Genomic DNA, 25,313 nt, shown 5'->3' with positions numbered 1-25,313 from the left:
CATGTTTAGTGTGTTTAGTAGTATTATTTCACAAACCTTAAATGATCCAGCGTCGGCTAATGCGAGCGCTTGCTTCTTCAGTTCTGCGACTTTCTGCTGACATTTTTTGCAGAAGTTGCCCTTCTCTCTTCTCTCGAAAGGACCAGACTCTGATACAGTTACAGACCCAGCTCCCTCTGGAGGCGGTCGGCTGCCGCATTTAGCCTCCTCCGCTGACTGAAGTCTCTTCCTTGGATTAACCTCTAGAGATAGCGGGGTCTCTCTGCTAGGACAACCTTCAACAACCTGCGCCACAGAGGAGAGACGAGGTTCTTTACAATAAAACAGTGGAAATGTTCATTTCGATTGAATGCAAAGATAAAACAACTGACCTAATCGTGTTACTGGAATTCGGGATTAACTCTCTTAAACCATCCAACTAAACACAGGCAGGTTAGATGGAACTACAACGCCATATATCTCGTTTCATAAAGCTTTTTGACAGACATTTTCGCAAATACGTGGGGATATATACATTACATTGCATTTTTTCATACCACAGCAAAACTGGGTTTTCTGGTAAACAATTTTCAAGAAGTCATCGCAGATATTCAGAGTTTAATTCAGCTACTGACTGAACACTTACCGCCGACCTGCGGTGCTCAGTTTCGCGTTTTCCAGTGGCATTCCCTGCAACTGAGTTCATCCTGTCTGGTCTATGTTTGCGTTAGTTTCACCTATGGTGATACTACGCAGGCTGCTGCAGCACACAGTGGACTTCACCGTTTACAAAGCAAACACATTTGCTTCTTATCACTCAGTACTTCTCTCCTTTTTATTCTTTTTCTACCTGCCAAGACAAAGTTTTTCTCCTGCTCGTCGAGACGGAATTTAATAATCCAACAGCAGCCCCTTGCTGGTTGAATCCCATGCCATGGATACAGAGAGGAGTAAAGTTTAGATTACAAGTTTGTTGGAGGGCTGCAGTCTACTCGGTGAAATGGGTGGAGCTCCAGCTCTTGCACACATGGGACGGCTTGCTAGTAATACTGAGAGGACAGATAGTCCAAAAATAACAAATCCTCCCATTCCTATTTTAAAATTTTGTATTTACAAACAAGGGAGCAGCTTCGGGCTTTCAGCTCTCCTCTTGTTAATCATTTATTGATTTATTGAATATGTGTCTCCATAGGATCACGATGAGAGATCCATGCATCTATTATAATATCTAATATGTCCTAAACGGTTCCTTTTCTGCGCATTTTCGGAACAAAACTACATTTTCGTTTTGTAAGAGTAATGTATTGTACAGCAATGTTGGTGAAAGTAAGGGCATTATAAAGGACCACTGAACAGATTTTGAATCACAGAACCAAGAATGACGTTGTATGCAAAGTGCAAAATCCTCAAACTTAACTTTCTTATTTACTGTGTCAGATGCACTTTCAGGATTTAGTATTGCTGTGAATTCGCGTTTTATGAAGCTTGTTTTAGGAGGGAGGGAAGCTGTGCCTACATTTCGGTATTTTTGCACCTAATATCAGCGTTATCAATTCTCTTAATTGCCTTTACACGAGGGCAGACGTGATCGAAAGATAAAATAGCCAGCCCCTTCGCGGTGAATGCGCAGGCTGGCAGTGCACCGATTCCATCTGCAAGTTTACTGGCACATAAAGTAAGGTTACGAGATTATTTGAACCAATTTAAATGTATGACGGGAATGTATGAATATACAGCAAATCAGTAGTGACTGCATTGTACAAACCCTTGGTTCACAACAAGTCTACTGTAGTATGGTATCGTTGACTGTTAAATGGTAAGTATGTTATAATTGGGTTAAAATACTGATTGTTTACTAGCATTGGAGGTTTATTACAAGTATTGTATATGAATTTGACCGAAAAGTTCCCAAAATACCCTTTTATACTCATAGTAATTTCTGTATGTATTGTCTGTCTATCCGTAAATTGTGCCAACTTAAGTGCTAAAATCTTTGAATTCCTATCAAATCGAATCGTATATATTTCTGTATGCAACAGTATATCAAATTGTCAGGGTGAGGAAATATAAAAGAAAACGAGTTCAGAAAACGCCCTGACCTTAAATGCTTTTCATTGTGTGTCTGTAACATCTCACAGGCTTTATTTAGGCTACAGCCGCAACGTCACTGGCTCTTTTCAGAAGTGGGTAAGCGGCCTTTGCTGTTTCAAAGGCTGTGCCCCATTCCTAGATAATATTAACCAAAGCCTTCATTTCTCGTTACACTGGCGCCACCATTTGGTGAATAGCTACAATTTACCACAGCAATCGTGACTTAAGATCTAGGCTAAGTTTAAATATTTAATATTCAACCTTAAATATTTAATACAAGTGATGTAAGAAATGACAGCCACATATTTTTATTTCACATTATCAAAATATCATCTATTTTATCACGGAATTTCCCTTTAAAGCCATGCGCGTATCGTATAAGATAAAGAGCAACTGGCATTGAGTTAGAGATAGATGAGCGATGAAAAAATTGGATTTAAACAAGAAAAGTATTTACCTTTCACATAATGTTTAAGATATATGTCTAAGTAAATTCTTCGCAGCTTTTAATTATGTTATAATGAAAAGGCTTTGTGTTAAATGTTGTAGATCGTCATCAGAGTATGAGTGGAGCCATATGGAAAGGTTGTAAAAATAAATTTAATTCTATACGCCAGCCTGTCGGACATGTCACATTTACACAGTCACACCCAGATTTCACCCTGTTTTGCTCGTGGTATGGTTTTGTCAACGTCTGATAAAAATAAAAAATAGACATTTTCAACAAGAGAATGTTTTCCTATGCAAATAAACGCATGAAACAGCTTCTTAGAATTAGGTTTAAAAATCAATAGCAAAAATATATACAATATAAAGCAGTGAACTGTTGTTAAGACGGTAATCATAGCAGATTTTCGCATTTTAAGTTAGCTGGATATTAAATAACGGTTTTGGGAGTTTTAAAATGAAAATGCCGTTTTTCATGTATGCTTAGCGACGTACACTCTACTGACAAGTGTGGGCACTGTCGTGTAGAACTGACCGGGTGTAACAATTCAGACTGGATTACTGCGGAATAAATATGCGTACCTCAGCACATTAGTTTGCATGGGACAACCAGTAACCATATTCACGGGCATTTTACCCTGTTCTAGGTTACTTTTACTTTGAAGGCATCAGGAATAAGTTAATTTATTGTTGCTTCAAATAGGTGTCCAGTTTCCACCCTTTTTCAAAGAGGTCATTTCATATTACTAATTTCAATTGCAATAAAATATTACTTCAATTCCATTCTCTACATTACAACTTATAAAGGCGAAAGCGCTCGGATTGCCACGAAACGTCTCTTGAAAATCAGAAGACATTAAGAAACGTACGATAACATTGCAACTATAGTAAACCATTCCTTTCAATGTGTTATTTGCTTTATTTAATGAACTGTGCAGCACATTTTTCACAACATGTTTAGACTCGTTCTCTGAGACGATGGTACACAGACTTAGGTTAAAAGCACAGCACACCACACAAAGCAACAGTCGTGGTCCACTGGTCTTTCTCGAGTTTTGTGAAGACAGACCGTCCTCTTTCTATGAAAGCTGTGGGTAATGTGACAAATGTCTATGTCTATATATCAGTGCACCTAGATTCACCAGTACACTCAGTACGTTTACGAAGATGAACTTTAATTATGTGCAATTCTAAAACCAGCGCCGGTGAGAGACTGTAAGAGTAGACTGTTTTAGAAGTCTATATACAGTGGATCAAACAACCTGTTCGCGATAATGGGGTAAGTGCGCTGTTCTTGGTACTGAAGTCTCTATCTAGGTACCCATTCGAGAAACGAAAGATGCAACCGAACAGCATATAATACTAACCCTATATATATATGTATTATTTTATACTTAATACTTTAATATAGATGTACTGCAATCGTTCTGACTTATCAAACAGCATGCTTTTGTTATGCGTTCATTGTAAAGAGTTATTTTTAGTTTATGGTTTGATAAAGCTTGAAGGCACCTACCTTAGCTTTCCTTCTCAAAAGGTGGCTTGTAAATCCAAAAATAATATCAGAGTCTACGTAAAATGTTCCCAGGTCTATAAGACTGGGATTCTTCTTGCTTGTCCCAGAAGGGTCCTGCGAGTTTTGTAAAGCCATGGCATGAATTTGTTTTTAAAATCCTGAGCCCTGGGATGCTGGATGGGCATTTATATATTCCTTCTCATGGGCATTTCAAGTCTGTTTATGTCCACCTAGCATTGCATGGGACTATATCCAAACAAGATTTCCTTCCACTCAGCGAGTCGTTCCTAATGAGCTTACGGTCTTTCCACACCACTCCCCTCAATGCCCCGCAAAAGGCAACCTTTTCTTGCTAGGAGCCTTCCCGTGTCCAATAATCCAACCGAGCAATAAACCAACACAATCCATTAGCAAATCCCTCGAACCTAGATCATACCGCAGTTGCTGCCAGTCCTTGGAGTTTGCCGGTATGATCGAGAGTCGTCCTATGCAACTGTAATGCTTGGACTGAAAAAAAACACCCCACCACTGATCACCTCTGGATGCTCTCTCTTCCTCTCTCCCTGGCGTACTCGCCGCTCAATCACTCACTCACACAGTGTAGCTTGCTCTTCTTGTACTCCGCGGTGGGGACTAAATACGTTTTCTGCTTGGAGCTCTGAAGAACAGTCCCACCGGCCGGTGCTCATTCAACTCTAAGTAATGAGAGGATTGTACGAGTCTCATTCAAGATGCATATCCACGAAACTGGATAGAATAATCAGGTTAGCTGCTCCGAAATGAATTGCATCTTAAATGTCAAGCATCACGATTCCATAAAGAAAGAATAAAATGTCCATATTTCTTGGTTTATATTATTTATTGTAAACCATGATTCAATGGTTTGCAATTATCTTTTTCAGTCATAGACTGTTTCATACCCGTAAATAAAAGACCCACAAATTGTGGAGTTAAATTAATTTACATTTAAAAAAAAATAAACAAAAACTTGGTTCAAACCGTAAAATTGGGGAAATGATTTAAGGTATTTGAGTTACACATGTGAGTTGTGTAGACGTGCATTCGTTAAAATACGGTTTGATTTGATGTGAACTGTGTTAATCGCAGTCTGTCGGTACGGACACGATAGGAGAAGAGCGCTGCTGGGATTTTGAAAAGTCACTCCACAAGCTATGGACGGCGATAAAATGACGTGTCATAAGCAAGCAACTCGAAGGCAGTCTGCATCGAGTAGTCATTTCAGGTTTATCTCTACGAGGACAATAACGTTATCCAATTCGTCGGTTCTCCGTATTCTGCATGGTATTCTTCGGAAAAGCTCCCGTCCCAGAACAAAAAGTCCATCAGTCGTAGAACTCAGCTACATGATCAGTTTGATCTCGGTTTTTTTTGTTTACCGGTGAGCTACTTTTTAATTTGTTTAAATAAGTAAATCCTGCACGTATAAACCTTAGTGTTTTCTTTAGATCACATTATGGCAGGAATCGCTCATCTGTATGAATACTCATCCTTCCCTTATATTTGTGCAGGACTGATGCGTGCACACTGTAATATAGCAAGGCAGGTACAGTACCTCCAGTGTGCGTGACTGCAGACAGTAGGAACGACTTTTCTGATGGAGGCAGACCAGGGGCAAGCTAGAGTCAGTTTCCCTTTAAGAAGCACCAAAACTAAAGCCTGGTGTTTCTCCACAGAAATGGGACAAAAAGAAAATACAGTTTAATATCCCATAGTTAGTTTTGTATTTGCGATCCTAGATGCTGGAGACACTCCTGCCTTAACGCGGTACAGGAAAAATTGTTCCAGCTCCCATCTGTGGTTTGTCTTGATTTCTCCAGTCTGGGACTCCAGCTAAGGCACTGCACACCAAAGTGATTCGTTGGCGATCTCTGACGACAATGCTCTGAGGGCACTCGAAGGGTGTAGCCCATCACTTGGGGGTGCAGTCGGCAAGCTTCATTCTTTGCACCGTCTTAACGGCATGGTAGTATTGTTTTATGCAGGGGAGTCTGTCACAGACGAGTGTTTCTCTGGGTTAACTGTATTGCCCCATTATGTCTTGTTTGACATTTGCTGTTGTTATTCTAGTATTTTTGCACTAAGTGATTCTCGGGATTAAGGTTAGACTTCGTAACGGGACTACAGTTTAAAGTCAGATTTAATTTTAGCACAATACTTTAAACGTCCCCGAGAAAGCTTTTGCAGAAACAAGCGATGAAGAAACGGGTCTTAAATCGCGTTTGGAGGGTGACCGTTCACAGTGCCTTTCACCGATCATCTTTATCAAGCATTAGAAAGTATATGGGTTTTATCCTTCATTTGCTTTAAATGATCCATCAAACCCCATTATTCAGTTATCACATTCTTTCAAGAAAATATTACAATACCATATAAATGTATATATACAAGTGTTAAAATCAAGATATTGAAGTTACAGCCTACTTAGCTTGCGCATGTCATGTTAAATATAGGCTTTTAACAATATAGGTTTAAACATGTTGTCCCCTTATTAGCAGAATGGTCTGATAAGGGAAAGCGTAAAAAATATATAACTCCCTTGTTTAAAACTTACTCCCAAACGAAGTACCACTTTTGAGCTAGAACTTCTAGTAGAAGGTGTATAGAATACTCTTTATTTCTAGAGGTAGCGTCTCTGATGTAGACACTTTCAAACTGATTGGCATAATCCTTTTCCAATTATCTAAATATTAAATTAAAAAAATGAACTTTTTTCTTTTCATTTTTGCATTGAAGTATGTTATCCAAGTGGAATACAAAACTAAATGAAATAAAACATCTACGGATTAATGATTTGGCTCAAAGTAGGGTAGCTGAACAGAGATCGGCTAATTTCGCCAACCGTGGTTTTAAACTATTTTTAAACAGGCTGTGACGTATTGAAGAAATAGCTCCAGCTGTCCCACCGATAAACCAGGATTGTAAAAAACTTATTAAGACTGCCAAGCTTTCGCTGTCTGAAAGAGAGTAAAACATCAGCGAACCGATTGAGCACAAAGCCTAATAGAGTAGATAAAGTCCATTATTCTTGTGCGCTTTGAAAGCGAAACCCAGACATTAACGTTAGTCTCTTAATAAAAATCTTATCTCCTGGACACAGAGGACAGCGTTCTAGATAACCAGACCACCATTACCCTCATAATAAACTAATTTCTGTCAAACGGGCTTTAAGTTTTTTTTTCTTAACAGGCATCTTAGAGTTTGGCCCAGTGATTGTTTACCAGCTTAAGGTTTGAAGGGCATTTTTTCCATATAATGGCAGACTTGATTGTATTTTGATTAAGTAAAAATCTATAACACAAAGAACGATGGGTATACCTCTTTTTCACTGGCCAAAGAGGAAGAAGTGAATATTCAATGTAAATTGAAACAGTATTGTATATTTTAAAAGCACCACTGTATAAATCCTTAAATTCTGCAAATTATAATTCACTTTAATCTTTAATAAATGTCCAAGACTGCATTGCTTAGAATTACAGTTCCTGCATTCAGTTACTGCTATGGCCCTACTACTACCTACAATCACCAATACTACTAATAACAATGATATTGCTTTCAATATTGTATTGCAATATGAAAAATCAATTTACCAATATGTAAGTAAATGCATAGTCTGTGGATTAAAAGTGATGCTAGTTCATTTGGCTTGACATGACTGTAATTCAAAGAAAATAATAAATCTTCCATTATCACCTGATATAACAAAATAAAAACAAAACATGGTTACTACTCCAATATCTTGTGATTTCAAGATCAAATAAGATGTAAACATTCTAATTATCTAAGGACTAAACCTTGCAATAGACCTGCTTACTGGTAAATATAATTTTGTCTTTGTTTTGTGGATAGACTAGGTCCTAATGCCCCCTTCTAGGGTGGGTGCATAAATGACAGTTTTGTTTTACAAAATCATGTAGTTTCGATATAAAAATACAGTTTTTCATCCAAATTTTCTTAAATAAATATTTTATAATTTGATGAGAAGACTAGAGAACAGAATAGTAATATGATCATGCATATAGCTGCAACTTGTGCAAAATGGGTCCTTATGTATTATTGATCTTATTGATTCTAGATCTTAATATCAATTTTATAGATAATGGTTATTTACGAGAGACTTGGTTACAAGAATGCCACCTACTGTATATAACAGCAGCTCTGCTGTATCATAAGGAATCTGATGAGCATTACATAGCATTTACTGATTATCAGGGCTCCACCTAGCTGAGCCAATGTATGGAGCAAAAAAAAAGATTGGTTTAACCATTGGTGGTACAGTGGTATGGTACAGTCCAACTGAATGTTGGACAGTTCTCATGTCCAACATTCAGTTTCAGACAGGGACACCTTATGTGTTGCGTTTGCTCCCGGTTCTTCTCAACATCTGAACGCGAGCTGGTTAGGTTAGGCTGCTAGGATAAAGGTTAAGTTAAGGTTAAGTTTGTCTCTCCTAGCAGACAAAAGCAGGCGGTACAGTATCAGGATGGTCTAAGTTCCTCGCTGCAGCTACTGTACAGAACACTGACCACAAAATCAGTAACCACAGTAAGAAAGTCACAACAGTAATGAATCAGTAACACAGACTGGCCACCTCACTTACAGAGTGTAGTCCAGTATTTACAAATGTTTAAACCATGAAAAAGGTTTTGAAGGTTATAGGCAGAAAAGCAAAGATATGAATAAATAAGTTAATTCACTGCAAGTAAAAGAACATTATATGGAGAAGCCTACAAGAGTTCTCATACAGGGCCGAGAAGATAGCAGGCATGTACATTGTTCTCCATTTCTTAAGCCACTAGGAAGATGTTTGATTTATCTGGTATGGACAGTCTACTTATTGAATCAGGTATGTGCTACCAGCTTTCTGAAAGGCAAAGTATTCAACAAGGGTTTGTGGCAGTCATTCTCATTCTGCCTTAGGTATAAGAATTTCAGTACATTTTTAATTTAGGTCACAGGTTCAGAGTATAATGAAGATATGACGGCATTAAAAAAGGAATAATATTCTGACCAGAAAGTTGCAGTCAATACTTGTGAAATAAGTCAGAATGTACTATAAGAGGAGCAGGAAGTCAGAGCTTGTTCGGTTGCAGCAAAAATGCATCATTATGTTGTGTCTTCTCACAGACCCCCAGCTACCAGGGATAGATAACAGTTGTAACCTAATTTTAAAAGCAACTGCTGATATACTTCCCTCCTTGTTCATTTTGACCAGTAAATCTACTCATGCCCGTGAAGTAGTGAGCACTAGTTTCAAAAGAAAGCCATCTCTCAGTAAGAGAAAAGCAGGTCTTAATGTGACACACCTGTTCTAATTGAATAATCAACATCCAGAAGGAGTGAGATTCTACATGCCAGTTGCTCCCATTGCTCCTTACACTTTCTTCTGGAATGTATGGTGAAGTGGCCGATCCTGTCTGCTCCTTCACTCTTGTGGAATCTCATTCCCTCTATATGCCAATTATTCAATTAGTCCAGGTGGGTCTCATTTTCACCTGGTTTAGTCTAATTAACAGGTGGTATTCCTTCAATGCCACCTCTCATTACTTCACAATGACAATTCTGAATCAGGAGAGACTTTCTCTTGTATGTGGACATGCTCCTTGAGGAATGGAACCTCAATGATTCTTGAATGGACATGGTTCTTGAGAAAATGGAATGGAGTCATCAGCATCTCTCAACTGTCTAAACCCATGAACGAACAGTTTTTAACATCATATCAAAGATCAGTTACTGTCACAGCAATGAGGCAAATGAATGACAGTAAATGTAATGCTGATCTTTTCTCATAAAGCAGCTGGATTTAAGAGCGGGATCATGGTGAACAAGAGATCCTGCAGCTCCACTCTCATGACACTGATGCGAAATACTTTTATAGCTGGGATGACCTCTTTCCACTTACTACTATTGCAACAGTTATGGCACTTAAAGATGATTCATTCAGACTACTCACTGCTATGAAATTGGGCATTGAAGTGCACAAAAATGTACTGAGGCTACACAAGACCTCACTTTCTGTATTTAATCCCACCCATAAAAGGAGATACCTTTGCCAACCCAGTAATTTAAAGTCTAATGGATGGAATGATCTTGTTGGATGTAATCAGAAAAAGATCATAAATGCTGATTGGCAACACTTCAGAAGACTGCTGCTTGGTGCTAGTAACACAACAGTTCCACTCCCTGAAATATTCACACATGGGTTTTCTGCTTTTCCTCTTACATTGTCTTCACTGTACCAGATTGCCCGCACCAGAAAACTGACAGGAGCACTCTCAAGACTCATCTGGAGGAGTTAGCTCCTGACAACATCTTTTAAATTCTACCAAAAATCTTCAATAACCCTGCTATACAATATGTAATATAGTATATGCCATAAAGGTAATTCACATTCAATAGCCAGTAGTGAATACTGTTTTTGAAGAGTTTTCCAGATACATTCTATAGCACACTGACAAGACCCCTACATGTCATCAAAGGCTACTTTTTTCCATTTTGAATTTGGAGCTTATATAAAAATGTTTACCAACTGCATATAACATATTTTTCTGTCTACATGAAATATCATGTGCTATGTTTGCTGAGCCATTAACTCTATATAACAGTATATAAACATTTTCAATTTTTTGAGGTTTCTGCTGTTTTTTACAATCCTCCCATTTTAGTATCATTTGCAAACTCCACTACTTTACTCACTATACCTGAATCCACGGGAATTCCTTCCACCTTATATCTTGGGAGTACCTTATACCTTCTGGAATCCTAAATGTACCATAACATATGTTAATTTTGCATATAATTCTGTTGTTTGTTGTTCAGAGAACTTTAAAAAGTTGGTTTGTTATAAATAATGGCATCCCTTTAATTATTCAGACTATTCAGTGCACTCTGTTGATATTTTTTTTATTTTAGTAAAGAACACAAAAACATTTACATTAATAAGAACAACATTTTGAATTTCTCCTTAAGTAGAAGTCATAGATTACCATCAAGCCTTATAGAGTTGTTGATCTTAAGTGATTCTAGTACTGTATCTGTAACATCCATCTCTCCTTCACAGAAACTAGGAGTTAACAAGTAGACACACATAGATATGAGCTCCAGAAGAAGCAGAAGCTTCCATTGCGAAGGGTGAGCTGTCAGACTGCCATAAGAGCCAGTAATACCTCTGCAAACTTCCGTCACTAGGTGGATGGCACTCATGGGCATCTACTGCCTGTCTGCATGAAGCAGGAGCTGTCTCCAATTGCAGTTATAAAGCTCCTAACTTGTGAGCACCAGAAGTGCATATCAGTGCCAGAGGAATGTTACTTGTTTGAAAAATCCACTCACTGTGTGGGATAATGAATCACAAGATGTTGTTTACAGTACTGATGAAGAGGAGAAGAAAGATTAATATGAACTCTGCTGCTATAAAGTAGCAGTAAAATTATAGTAATGTACCTCCTATATCTTGCACATTATTGTTATTAGCATTTTTATTGCTGATATTATTTATAATGCAAAAATAATATATTTCACTAAAAATCTCTTTTAATGGTTTCTTAAATATTGATATATTTATTGTTCTTTGGGTGGCTGTTTGTAATGGACTATAATGTCATGTTACACAGAGTATTCCATAGTAACAGTATATTCAGAAAAAAGTCATATAATATCATAGTGGCTGAAATTATTTTTTTCACTAGGGAAGCTTATACACTTTTTTCTGTTTATAATCCAGTAATATTATGTTTGAAGGATAAAACAAAAACTGTTAGAGCTCATACAGTACAATAATAGTCATTTGAATATGTGTTTTACATAAAGGGAGGGGAAAAGAAGGCATTTTCCATAACATTTAAGGAATATGTTTAACCTTCTTAACTATTTGTAACTCTGACAGAACACATTCTAGAGGAAGTTATAATCATAAGGTACACCAACAGTAGAAATATTGACTCGGAGTGAGCTTTGACCTCTAATAATTGCATATAGTTTTTTACAACCACATTGTGATATGTTAAAGAGTATATCTTCCTTGTACTGTGCAAGTCAGAAAAACTAAATATGTTCTCATCATACTGTACTGTTCTCAACAAATGTTAACTACAATTGTCTTGAAACACCTTTACTATTTAAAAAATACCACATTGTGGTAAACAAAAAATATGTCTATCAGGTGGTGATCGTTTTCCAGATTTAAAGCTCCTTTTCAATACAGATGAGAAGATTATACAAGAAAAATATGATCAGACTTTACAGATACAGACTATGTAGTCAAGGTATTACATTAACATCCAAATGCACTTGTTGGTTTAAAGATTTACATATAGAGGACATTTTATAGTAAAGTCCCATAACACAAAAGAGGCTAAGAATGACAGAAGGCTGCTTACCCAGTCTGCTTGTTGGGTTCTTAGTAGTTAATAGATCCTATAAAATACTCTTTATTTGTTTGAAAATAAGTAAGTCACAATTCTGTTGACTTTATTTTGTTTATTTTGTATTTCTTAAATGATTAGGAATCATTCTACATCTAATTTACAAAGAATACAATAGGTTCTGTTGTAGGGGTCCCCAGGGAAATCTTGGTGACAGAGAGCAAGAATCCATTAAATTCAATGTATCACACTAATCATGAATGCATTATAGCATTAATTGCTATGATGTTATGTTCTTAATCTCATCACAACCAGCAAAACATAGCTATCTCAAAGGTGAATTAGATTTCGTTAGATATTTCCAGTTGCTTAATGTAATAAGTGTGTTCCAATTGTTTACAGATAAACCCTAATTTAAGAGACACTTCAGTCCTTCAAGACTAGAATACACTATATAACTGAATAGGCATTCCATGAACTGCTCCCTTTTGCAATAAAACAATCACAACCATTGAGACATGTTGGGATTTTGATTTTGGGGATTGGCACAGGTCACAAAAGTGATAATTAGAATTTGTTGTAAAGATGATTTATCATGTCTATCATTCTGCTTAAAGGAGTGGGTCACCCATGAATGCTGATGAAATTCCAAGGATTTGATCCCTTAGGATTCGTTGCATCTGCTGCCCTTATACATGTAGGAAATTGCTCAGGGCAAACATCTCATTAATAGTGCTGAAATATTTTACCCAACTTCCTAACCTTTATCAGCAACACATTAAAAGTCTATTTAACAAATGTGATGATTTCTAAACATACTGTTGCTGAGACCAAAATGAAAGGATGTACATTTTTGTAAGTCTTTCTTACTGGAAATAACGTATAAAAAGCTATCTGTATGCCATTGGGTAATTTAGCTAAGTACAATGAAGCTGATGCTTTTCTAGTGGCAATATTAAAAGCGTTTGGTGATGTTAAATTAAAAAAAATTAAAATGCTTCATGGTGACAAATGAAAAGTTTATTCTGGTTTAGTCTATTTAAAAACGCACCTCTATACCGGAATGATGCGTCTCGTAAAACAGTAAATCCGAACTTGACTAATGAATGACATTCCAGCCACCAGTGAAAAATAAACAGAATTGCCACCATTCCATCCATTCCAGGACGCTCCACTGATGCTCCACGAATTTTACTATGTAGAGGATTTGGTGTATAATCAGAAATAAAGGAAGCTTTATATCGCAACGGATTGTCTAAGGCTTCATTTGTTGTTACTAAAACATCTACAAGTCTCCATTTCCATTATTATTCCCACCAGCGATCCGCTCCAAAAACGCAATTTAGTGTTGAACAAACAATTGCTGAAGGTCGGGGGGACAGAAGAATGACATTTACTAATGAAAGACAGTTAGACGCAATAGTTTGCTCAGTTGCCCGTGTCCAGGCAGCGTGTGGATCTCCGCAGTTAAGCTTTTCAATTTCCATTCCGATTTGCAATTCATGAAGAGGAAGCCTGTTTGCTGTCCACGAGCCTCCATTCCATTTCATGTCACCCTAATCTCATGGTTTTAACCCACCACTGCTCGGTTGGTTGCACTCAGTGCTTCACTGCTACTGGCATTTAAACATGGCAGCTTAAACATCCCACACTTATCAACAGCGACACTTTTACAACGTTATATTGGCATGTTCGTTTAAACTGTTGAACGTTAATAATAGCAAACGACCTCTGACCGTATTGGTTTTGCATGTGCATATGTCCGTGTAGCTCGTAAATCCCATTAACATCTCTTTCCTTCCTTTTTAATAAAACAGGGTATTCACACACAATGAATTGTCTTCCACTTTTTTAGTTGTATTTTTCACAACCCGCATTCTTTACAGAGCAGTATTCTTAAATGTAAGGCACAATTCCTTGTCAGCGCTGTTGCTTTCCGAACCAGAGAGACTGTGTATTTTACACGTATTTAACTAACCAGATGTTGACGTGTGCTGTTTTTTCAGCTTTTAGTTCCTTGTGAATAATTCTGTTTTGATATTGAGCAAGTTAAAAACGATAGTTTAAAAACTGTTGGTAGCACCCACTTGTCAATCGTTCAGAAAACTCTTCTCTGACCACGCAGGGACATTCAGGGTCACGATCTGAAGTGCTTTATATAAACATGGATAAGCGCATCAGATGGTCAAAACACCCGAGTCGACCGACGTTCCAGCACCAAGGACAGCGGTCGAACCCCAGCTTCCATCTGTCTCCTTGTGCCTAGCACCTAACAAACTGCCTGCCATTTAACACTACATCAAACTTTATTGACCCCTTGACACGAGGAAGCTAACCGTATCCAAGCGATTACAGGCGATTAATTACTTCGCTTCGAAAAATGGGTTTGTGAATTAAAAACTGTTCATCCATTGAGGATCACTGTTTTCAGGATTTATTTAGAGAAATGTATTTATTAAAAATTAACTAACCTGTAATAATATGCGTATAGAAATAAGACCAAAGCTAAAGTAGGTCGAATTAAACATCACTTTGTTTTTTAAAGCCTAAATCATTACAGTCAGAAGTACAATAATTACAAACCTGCCCATGCAGCTCCAAGATCTTCATCACTACAGCTAGACATTTAAAATGCTGTGCTGTTCTCAAAACCCTGAATGGCAAACATGTATTAAATCTCACTAACGAGTGTTTTATTATTTATTAAAGAGAGAAAAACTGAGACAGGTGGTAAACATCGTTAAGAAGGCAGAGCATTGGTATTAGAGTTTTATATGTAGGGTTTTTGTTTTTAATCAATACCTTCTTAAATCCTTAAAATAATGCTTCATGTCTTAGTTTGTGGAAATCGTTTTTTTTTTTTCAATTAAGTAACTGAGTGCTTAGGCACACACAAAAAAATGCAAGACCTAACGCTTAGCTGCTCGAGTTCACAGTAGGACTTGAAAAACAGAAATATCTCAAACAGAAGGGGGCGCCCTAAACGCAACATAAACGTCCGTTATAAATACTGCCCATTACATTTTGTTTTTCCTGCAGTAACCAGTACATTTTTAAGATTGAAAGTGTTGATTTTTTAATATATAAAACAGCAATAAACAAATCAAAACTGTGGATCTTATATAGAACTCGTACTGTGTGAAAACGGTTGATGACAAAAAACGACTTTGTATTTATAATTATATGTATTTATGTAAATATTGCATTATATACATTACAACCACATACTTTGGAATTGAAGCTCGTATTTTGCCTAGATATTAACAACAGTACTAAATAACGTTTGCATCCGTACAACCTGTTTAAACACTGTTATTAGTAACGACGTATTACACAATGCAGATGTTTATTTATGTATATTAATTTGTATAGAGAAGTCTGTGTTTGCAATTTCAAAATAACTTTTTTCCCCACTTTTTTACTTAGTTCCGAATAATTGTAGTACTGTATGTTCAAGATCTCTTCTTGCTTTATGACAGGCCCTAGACGGAAATGCGCAAACCACCCTGTTTTCAATACCGTGTCAGTTTCTTTTACTAACAGATATTATATATGTTGCACTGCACAACAATATGAAAGTTCTTCTATATTGTTTTGTTCAATTCCCTGTGTAAAACGTATAAACGTCTTCCCATTCGATTAATTGCATAACCATACAAAATCACAGTTTGTCTGGAAATAGTGATTGGTGTTTTATTTACACTATACACGATACATTATTTATACTAGTATTCCTTTTTTCTACATCGCTTTACAGTGAAGGATTTTATAAGACAGCTGTTGTGTTAATTTAAAGCCACAGGTTAAAGAGGATTTTCTTGTAAAGCATACACAACCATTTACAGATTTCCTCAAGTAATAATGTTAGCATCAATTAAAGAATTTACCTCTACAATGGTAGGAGGGATAACATAAATTTTTCTGTGGCTGTAAGCTAAAGATAGTCTATTTAACTAAAACAAAATCTAAGGAAATGTTACAAGTCGTTTCAATGATTATTACAGATGTAAAATATAGAATTGTTTAATGCAAAAATATAAAATAATAAACAATAGCTTTCAATATTTTCTAAAATACTTTTCAAGATAAATAATTTTAAATGATTTTAAAAGGTAATCAAACTAGACTCATATGAATCCATTTTTGTTTTCATTGTTAGGATTGAGATTTTATGAGTGTGAGTGTTTGAACATGTAATACTATGAACGTTGGAATACAATATGAGAAAATGTCTCCATGAAGACAAAAACCTCTAACAGAGATGTGGGGATATCCCCAAGAGGAAATAAACCAAATTGCATCTTATTTTAAATATTAATAAATAAATTCAAATACGTGTTTCGGGTATGTTTTCACCCAGTGTGGAGTTTCATTCAAGAAGAGTTTGGAATGTTAACTAAAATCAACAAGAGTCAATGGGAAGTCCCTATTTCTTATTTAATCATAGGAGTCATAAGTTCAATTGTAAATCACAGCTTTGCAATACTCTTTTTAAAACTGTTGTTAAAACTGTTGTAAAAATGTATTTATTCTTACATTAATTTCAGAAAGAGGATATGAAAATCCTAAGGTAAGTATTTCTAAAAATACAGGAATTAAAACAGTGCAACAATGCAGCCCAAAAGGTATTACCTTGTCTGCTTGAAAAGTATGTTTATACTTCAGGACACCTGCCAACATGTATACTATATTTAACATTCTTCTTTGAAGTCTAATTTCTTTCAATTCATCATAAAATTAGTTAATGTCCTTCTTATGGAACTACTCACCACTGCTTTAATGATAATTAAAGCCAAACCCAAAAGTGTCTTTTTCTGTTCACAGAGTAAAGGAGATGATAAATACCTATCGATTAAATGATTGCAGAAAATGGGATATGTGATGTTTATCATTAATCGGTAATATGTAATTTGATTATTGTTATGGATAATTGAAAATTTCGATACTGGAGAGGACACACCGATCTACACACAAGCAGAAACGTAATTTAAAATTGAACATCTCATGGCAATTACCAACACTATTTATAAGCAACAATCACTAGCAATTAGACTGGTGTTCCTAAGCACTGGTCCTTAACAGCCGCATGACCTTCTAATTTCCATACCACCTGAGATTTTAATTAAGCAATCGAATTAAGCTTTCACACAATTAAACTAGTTAAGTCCTTCCCAGTTCTAAAGCAGGTAATATTTCTAAGAGACGTCAGAAATATTAACACATTGTGATAACTGTGGACCTCAAAAACCAGAGTTAAGGAACATTGTTAGATTGAAGCCCAAGTATATGTAAACAAAAAGAAGCCTCAATTACATTTAAGGGAAATGATCATTTTGAAAAAAAAACATTTTAGAAATGGAGCTGTTACCCCTGCAACATATTGGGCTGTCATGTAATGTTAAATAATTGTATACAAATATTCCACAATTAATGCATAAGAAAAATGCCTTAAACTTATTTTTTATTTTTGACAAATAACTTTAAGAAAAACAAAGGTGAAATTTGTCAAAGAATAACGAAATAACAAAATTATTTCAAGTCTTGTTTTAACTTCAGTCATTTTGGTATTTTACTGAATCATCTTTGGTGATCTTTGTACTTTTCCACGGTTAACAGGTTATCTGTGGTATTGCAGATAACATATAGTGCTTTGAACACTGTGAATTATTTTAACAAAAATATATACAAATTATATCAGCCAGCTACATTTTTAAAAGCACACCATAAACATTTTTATGTTTATAAGGTAATACTTATAACGTCTTTCACTGAGTATCTCATGTTAAACAGATGTTTGTTCTCTTTTCTTAAATTTTGATATTTTTTATTTTAAAAGTGTGTTACAGAGGCTTGAGTTCACATTCATTTTCCATATTCCAGTAAAAATACCCTTAAAAAAATCAATGGTTCTCAGTTTAGCAATCTTAAGGAATATTTAAATGGAAACAAATACAAAAATATACTTCAATTCAAAGAGCAACATAACACATTATATAAGATAGAAAAGATATAGATATTCATGTACAAAAAGGAAAGAAATCATGCCTTGAAACTGCAACTAAGAAATCCTGCATATCCTAACTGAAACACAGATAGCAGATTTATTTTTAAAAATGTTACTATCGAACTTTACTTATTTCACACTCGTTTGTTTGCAGTGTAGGCACAGATTTCAATGACATCACAAGCTTAGTCAGCTTCTGTACATTTTCAGAGGCCTAACAAGGTTGTGCTAGAACAAATTAGCTTTTAATTCCATCCAGAAGATCATTTATCCTAAATCCTAAAGAACATGTAATAAATCTAGGTTTGTTTCTGTTACATAAGATTGCCCTGAAAGCAGCATAAATTCTGTTAAAAGTGCCCGGATAAAAATGTATTTTGATTCAATGAAGCGGACTTCAATAAAGGGATATACCACAGATTGTATTGTTTAAAATACTGTAAAAATTTAACTGTTAAATCAAGTATCAATCTGTAAGAAAATCTGAACACACAGGCAAGATCAGAGGGAATTCAATCCACTTTTTGTTTATGTAAACCTGACCCATCTTTCTCCACAGTCCATCGGTATTTGCAACATGCTGGAAGGCAATGACTGACCACTATGCCCATAACAGTACCTAAAGATAAGGTCTCCTACAGTCGGTGAATTGCTTGTAGCGCTAGTACGTGCTGCAATGTCCTGTTCACGTTTCTTTTTCTTCACTTTCTGTCTTCCCATGTTGTCTTTCTCATTTGAGGCTATCATCCCCCTGATCAAGTGGTCCTAAACATTTCACAATTTTGGTAAGAACTGTTGAACTGTTTAGAACCACTGGATCAGAGAGACAGAAATCCAGCTACTCTGGACAGACTCAGAGCTTTACGGTCTAGGTTCCACTTCAAAGGTCCCTGGTTCAAAACAATGGTTCGAGCAAGCGTCTGTACAAAGAAACAAAACAACAGAAGAAATGTAAGCTCAGGAATTAAGCAGGCCCAAATCTCCATTCCTTCCTACAATTGAGAACCTAAAAGCTTTGCATGCAAGCAAAAATAAATTGTACAAAGAAGAACACTGTGCTCTTTAGTGAATAGAAATATATAGAATTTCAGAACTCTGTGATTAAAAAAGAGTTTAAATGTGTTGCTTTCCCCCAACAACTTTTTTTTAACAACTATTTATAGTTTTCCCAACCTTCAAATTTATTTAAAGCATTTACCTTGTGAAGCAGAAGAAAAATCTTTTTTGTGTGCTCTCTCATCTTGCTTCTGCTTCTTGTCCCTGCAGCTCTTCTTTATATACAGTATCCCTGTTGGTAGGCAGAACACTTTACTCCTGTGATCAGGGAAGGAATGAAGTTCTTGTCCGGCTGGACCAGTTCTTCGGGGTTCCATCTGAATTGAGGGCTTCTTGAGGGGAGCTGGGAGCGGCAGAGCCGAACAGGTGAAACCAAACAACTTTAAGCACACCCGTCGGACAGGTTTGGAGTGAGACCGCTCCTTTGCCTGGATAGGCCCAAGACAAACTCCACCCATGTGGGTGGCATCAGAGGGTGAAAAGACTGAGCCAGATAACTAAAGTTTTCTAAATACTATGGAGGAAAAAAGAAAGAAACTATTCATTTCTAAAAAAGGCCCCGCTCATTCATTAAAACAGAAAATGCAAGAAGTCAACCTGGAACCAACCAACTTTTCCTTTTCGTTTTTATACATTAACTTTAGCTGACCACTTCTATATAAACCAGCACAGGCCTAACTAGAACTTTACGACATTTAATTTATTTTAGGGTGTGTTATGGCTTGTTTTAACACCTGGAATAAAATCAATTACATTTGACATTCAAATAATTATTTGGGTGCTAGTTTACCTTTACTGATTTGAATTTATTTGATAAATAAAGATTGTTTATTGTGAGATTTTTGGTAATTTACTAGGTCATTTAGTCTTTTACACTAGGAGAACACTGATGAGTATCAGTAATGCTGTTAATCATGTGTACTGTTTGATTATCTTCAGAAGCCTTTTAACTATACAACGAGAAATAAAATAAACAATGAAAGCATTATGATTGCTTGTTCTGTGATTGCAGAAAGTCTTTCATCTTTCAATTATCAGTGATAGTCAGTAAGGATGCATTCCAAATGTGAGGGTAATTTTTTAAAATATTATTCCTATGGAACAGTATGATGAATACTTGCAAAAAAAGAAACATTTCCATATGACTTCATTTGTCCAAATGTAGTTTTCAATATGACTTCATTTGTCCAAATGTAGTTTTCAACCATTAAATAAACAATTGAACGTTTTTGAGTAATTTTGTGACATTATTTCAAGAAAGGTGTTCAAATAACATATTTTTTATTCGTTCATATTCAGAGTATTTTACATTATTTTTAAATGGTATGCTTTCCCAGATGCCAGGCAGGTACTGTACATACAAACAGGCTCTTTGTGTCATACCAGTCGAACTTCCAGGTTGTACAGAGGAGCTACTAAGATTTGTACAAAAAAATACTTTTGCAGGTGGCTGCCATTGGGGAGGGTTAACGCCTACTGAGAGCTTGTATGGCATTCTATAGTTATATGTGCTCTTATGTGAAGATGCTGTACATTCTCAGTATACCTGTCAAACATGATTGCAGCACTGTCAGGAAGCAGGTGTGTGAAACCGTGCCTCTATCATACACATTTTTTATACCTTATGCTCCATGTGTCATTCAGTTTTATCTCTGTGAATTCTGCAGAAAATTCAGTGATCTCTGCTGGTTCAAATACTCATCTGTTACATTTGAAGGCCTCTCGGTATAACTGTATACATTTGGATGGCCACATTTTCTTATGATATACAGTATGTTCCAAAGTTAAGCTTTTAATGATTATATTATAGACATAACTGTGATGAAGGTTGAGAAATCTCCTCTAATGAGTTCTTGAACTGTTCATATCCATTTGAAAGTGCATCTATAAATATATTACAGAACAGGAAATGTTTCATTTATAAACAATCACACAATCAGTCCTACAGCTATGTTCATGTGAATTAATACGTTAAAATGATCAACTTTGCTTTCACAATAGCACAGCATTTCATATTCATAAAGCTCTCTGTGCCTGTGGTTTGTTGTATTTGGCTAATGGGTCCAATTTTAGGTTTGTCTGCAGGTCACTGTAGAGGGTTTTATATTCTTCAAACTGCCTTTCTTACAGCAAGCAGCAAGGGACTTCAATAAGCTAATGAAACTGACCTTCCAAACTGGAATTTAATATTAAAAATCAGGATTGTTGTATATTGGATTCAAGTATTATTCCATGTAACATAAAATGCATTTCCTGAAAATTTAGTTGTTTTGCATATAAATTGTCTTGTAATGATTGATTTCATACAATCATTTATTTTTAAAAATCAAAGCTCATAATTTTTAAATAAATCAACACCTTTTTGTAAAAGTATATGCTTCTGTCATGCACATAGTCACCGTAAGCTTTGCCTAGAAATATCCAGTGTTGTAAATAAGCAGTGACGTGACAACTAATTTTGAAAATCATACATAAAAAGGTATATATATATAGTATATAGGTTAGGAAATTTGTGTTGCTACCATCAAAAAAGCATCAGGTGGTGCAATAGTCATGTTTGGATATCCACAGGACAGAACTTTAGAAATTCTGAGCAGGTGTCACTCCAAGTACCAAGGCACTTTAAGAGACCAATAGTAGGACCAGGTCAAAAAGAATTCCTGATAATTTAACAATGTAAAATTGAAGCATTATGTGTGCATTTGGAAATAAGGCCTACTAGCCATCTTGTGAAAACGATTCACTGGGATCCTTAAGAAAAGAAGACTGAAGAAGGATTGTTCAGCTGCTAGTAACCACATGAGTGAGAAAATAAATAAATCAATCATAAAACTAAGAACCTGTCTGAAATGTCTTGCCCAGATGCATACTGCTTTTTATTTAGCTGAAAACACCAAATAATTGTAATATCAATCTAGAAATACCTATAAAAACTAAGAATTCTGCGACATGGTGACTAATCCTTTTGCAGCAATGTGAACAATCATGACTCAAAATCAGAGAAAAATCCTATGCGATGGTAATGGTCAAAGAATATGAGGGTTCTTTTATTTTTTTTGTGGCTGTCTCTCTTGCTAACTTATGTCAAAATCTACATGAATGACTACATTAAGTTCCCTGGATTAGTATGCAGAATCACTGCATAAAAAAGGTTCTCTTTTGTAATACATATTCTCAAAGATTGCTGGTAAACTGCAGTTCAAGGAAGTCTGAACTGCTTCTTCAACTGCCAGGAAGTGATAGCAGTAAAGCCAGCTTCTCTCTCGGAGGTGACATTTACAGGGTTCTATAAAGGAGAAAAGTAATTGATTTGTTATTGAATTTCAACTAGACTTCAGATTTCTAATGGAAAAAGCAAATGCATTCAGTATTTTAATTCAATAAAAAGCCTGATGCTTGTTTGGAAATGTCAGGGATGGTAAAAGCTCAGCATATTTCTGGTGTTCAACCCATGTACTGTATGTTTGGATTTTACTTTGAAGCAAAATAAGGAAATAGTTCACAGTTTATTCTACCAGTTTCTTCTGTCTCAAATGTATTATTTTCATTTGTGGTTATTATTTTTCTAACCCTTTGTTTGCAATATATGAAATAAATTATTGTACTATTGATTTAAATATTTATCCAAATAAATGACTGACAACATTTTTTGTAAGTTAAAATTATCTATGGTTAGTACATTGATTGTATGGGTACTTAATAACATAACATACAATACATACTTGCAACTTAAATGCAACAGCAAACTCCAGTAGCCTCCAACAGGCAAAAATAATAAATCTCAGGGGTAAAACCTAAAGTACTCCAGTGTATATTCTGGGTAAAAAGCAGTCCAGAAACCCAGGAAGCCGCTAAAGCTAGGGGGTTTAGGAAAAAAAAACCTCAGCACCCAGCAGAAGAGCACTGACTGAGACACCATTTTCTCCCAAAACGTCACTGGATGTGGCAGGTTTCCTGGCGGATGGACTGGACTGACTTGTTTCGCATACAAGAAGATGAACCTTACTTTGATAATACTTTGAATGTATGCTTTGAAGTATCGGTTGTTTCTGTCTGTTAAAATGATTTCCTTGTCTAAACTATCACTTCAGACAAAAAAGCAAAACAATGAAAGAGGAACAGTATATAACCTTTGAGACCAAATGCAACTTAATTTCTATCATTTGTGATTTGTTTAATCACAAACATACAAATAATGGGATAGGGGATACTCAAATCCTCAATTCTAAGTGCTTACATACATATTTTTGGAGGCAAAAGAAATAATGATACAGCAAGGGATGGGTCATGATCTTGTCTTTATTCATGAGTTTATTCACCTTGTGAATACATCATAAACATACTAATGCTATTACTACATAACATACACTAATATGTAGTACTTAGATAAAAAGACAGTTTATTCCTTCAATATTTAGTTCAATCTGTGCTGAATGTAATATATCATATATACAGATAAAATAATAAAATAATACAATCATACACTCCAAGTGTACTCCTGCACATCAGAAACAATGTAGTGGGTAAAACAGAAAACATTAACAAAAAGCCGAGTTAACACGAATCCCCAAAACAGCCATGTTGTAGAGTACTAGAGGAGACACACTAGAAAGTGTAGCATTATATAGTATATAATACAAACAAATTAGGTTTACTTGTTCATTTGTATCTATAAAGACCAAGTTATTATACTGTACATGTTCAGTTCATTGAGGTCTGTAACATCGAAGCAGCACATTGACAGTACATTTCGTGAATAATACTTTTTATTTTCTTATTGGACATAGAACATGAAAATGCTTACTTTTTTCACTTTTAACCTCCAATAACAGAACACATGTTTTTTTTTTAAAACATTTCACTTTTCCATCTTCAAAATGATAGTTTAAAGAGTTTGCTGAATTGAAAAAGCAACCTTCATCGTATATATACACACTGTATGCTACAAAAAAGAGTAATTAAAATAATGACTTTGAAATAATCTCTACAGTACAAGTGATACCTAAAAAAAACATTCTAAAAACAACATGTATAAATAATTAGGGGAACATTTTATGAGGATTCAATATACTGTACTTTCAAATCAGAAAGGGTAAGTTATTTAACTAAGAACACTAAAAAAAGGAAACATTACAGGGCTTTTGCACCCAGGAAGTAGGAACAAAACTAAAACATTTTTAAAGGATTGCTATGAGGAATTCCTTTTCAGTCACCCAGAAGTGAACTAGCCAAAAAGACTCAGAAAAATATTATAAAATAATATGATGACGTTTTGGGGGAAAAGCAATACTTATGTAGCAATACTTTTGATTTACATAGCACTTCTGAAAATATACTGAGACCAGCTGTTAAAATGTGTACTGAACTCTGAGTCTCTTTTCAAAATTTGTATGAGAGCTAGCACGTACTGTACGTAGTGCAGAAGTAAAAGGTAGGACTTAATCATCTAAATACAATGTCATACTATATTCTCAAAAACAAGCTGTGGTACAATAGAGATCACAATACACATACTGTAAACCACTGTGGTATGAGGAAGTCATACTGGCATAATTTTGGTTCAAATCTCTGCAGTACCCTTTTCCCTAAGAAGTTTCCATCTGATCAATGCTTGAGGTCATTTTGGACCCACCTTTCTATCACATCTCCATTGGAAAGAACCTAAGTGGAAACAGAAATAGAAAACTGTAACAGAACCTCATCATTTTGCACAGTTTCTCCACTAAATTATTATAAAGTGGTATAAGTCTCGATTTAATAAAAATAAAGATGATGATAATTATCAACATCAATTTTCCATATGCTGACACTTACGCTATACATTTACTAAACAATATTC

General features: G+C 35.5%; 2 protein-coding genes and 1 long non-coding RNA gene across 5 annotated transcripts in view; all 3 read right to left on the bottom strand.

Annotated features, from left to right (window-relative positions):
* Positions 1–4,619, bottom strand: part of kif26aa (kinesin family member 26Aa) — a 132,385-nt gene extending 127,766 nt beyond the window's left edge. Inside the window, exons 1-2 of one of the 2 annotated variants that reach the window (XM_088648541.1) lie at positions 4,034–4,619; positions 37–285 (exon numbers count right to left, since the gene is read on the bottom strand). In XM_088648541.1, the coding sequence (XP_088504667.1) occupies positions 37–285; positions 4,034–4,168 (384 nt within the window). In that variant the 5' untranslated portion in view covers positions 4,169–4,619. Of the gene's footprint in view, positions 1–36; positions 286–625; positions 1,006–4,033 lie in introns of those variants that run through there. The other variant, XM_088648542.1, reaches the window with a different exon arrangement.
* Positions 4,620–17,858: 13,239 nt separating this feature from the next.
* Positions 17,859–19,849, bottom strand: LOC148653485 (uncharacterized). The gene is made up of 2 exons (XR_015941684.1): positions 19,617–19,849; positions 17,859–19,338 (listed from the first exon to the last, which is right to left on the bottom strand). It is a non-coding gene; the product is annotated as an uncharacterized LOC148653485 (long non-coding RNA).
* A 3,918-nt stretch (positions 19,850–23,767) lies between these two features.
* Positions 23,768–25,313, bottom strand: part of aspg (asparaginase homolog (S. cerevisiae)) — a 50,825-nt gene continuing 49,279 nt past the window's right edge. For both annotated transcript variants that reach the window (XM_088648537.1, XM_088648538.1), the window contains one exon: positions 23,768–25,135. In XM_088648537.1, coding sequence (XP_088504663.1) covers positions 25,079–25,135 — 57 coding nt within the window. In that variant the 3' untranslated portion in view covers positions 23,768–25,078. The remainder of the gene's footprint in view (positions 25,136–25,313) is intronic.

This window comes from Lepisosteus platostomus, chromosome 10 (assembly GCF_059453375.1).
Source record: "Lepisosteus platostomus isolate fLepPlt1 chromosome 10, fLepPlt1.hap1, whole genome shotgun sequence".
Classification (NCBI taxonomy): domain Eukaryota; kingdom Metazoa; phylum Chordata; class Actinopteri; order Semionotiformes; family Lepisosteidae; genus Lepisosteus; species Lepisosteus platostomus.
Note: the sequence above shows the minus strand (reverse complement) of the source record. Positions and strands in the feature narration are given on the sequence as shown.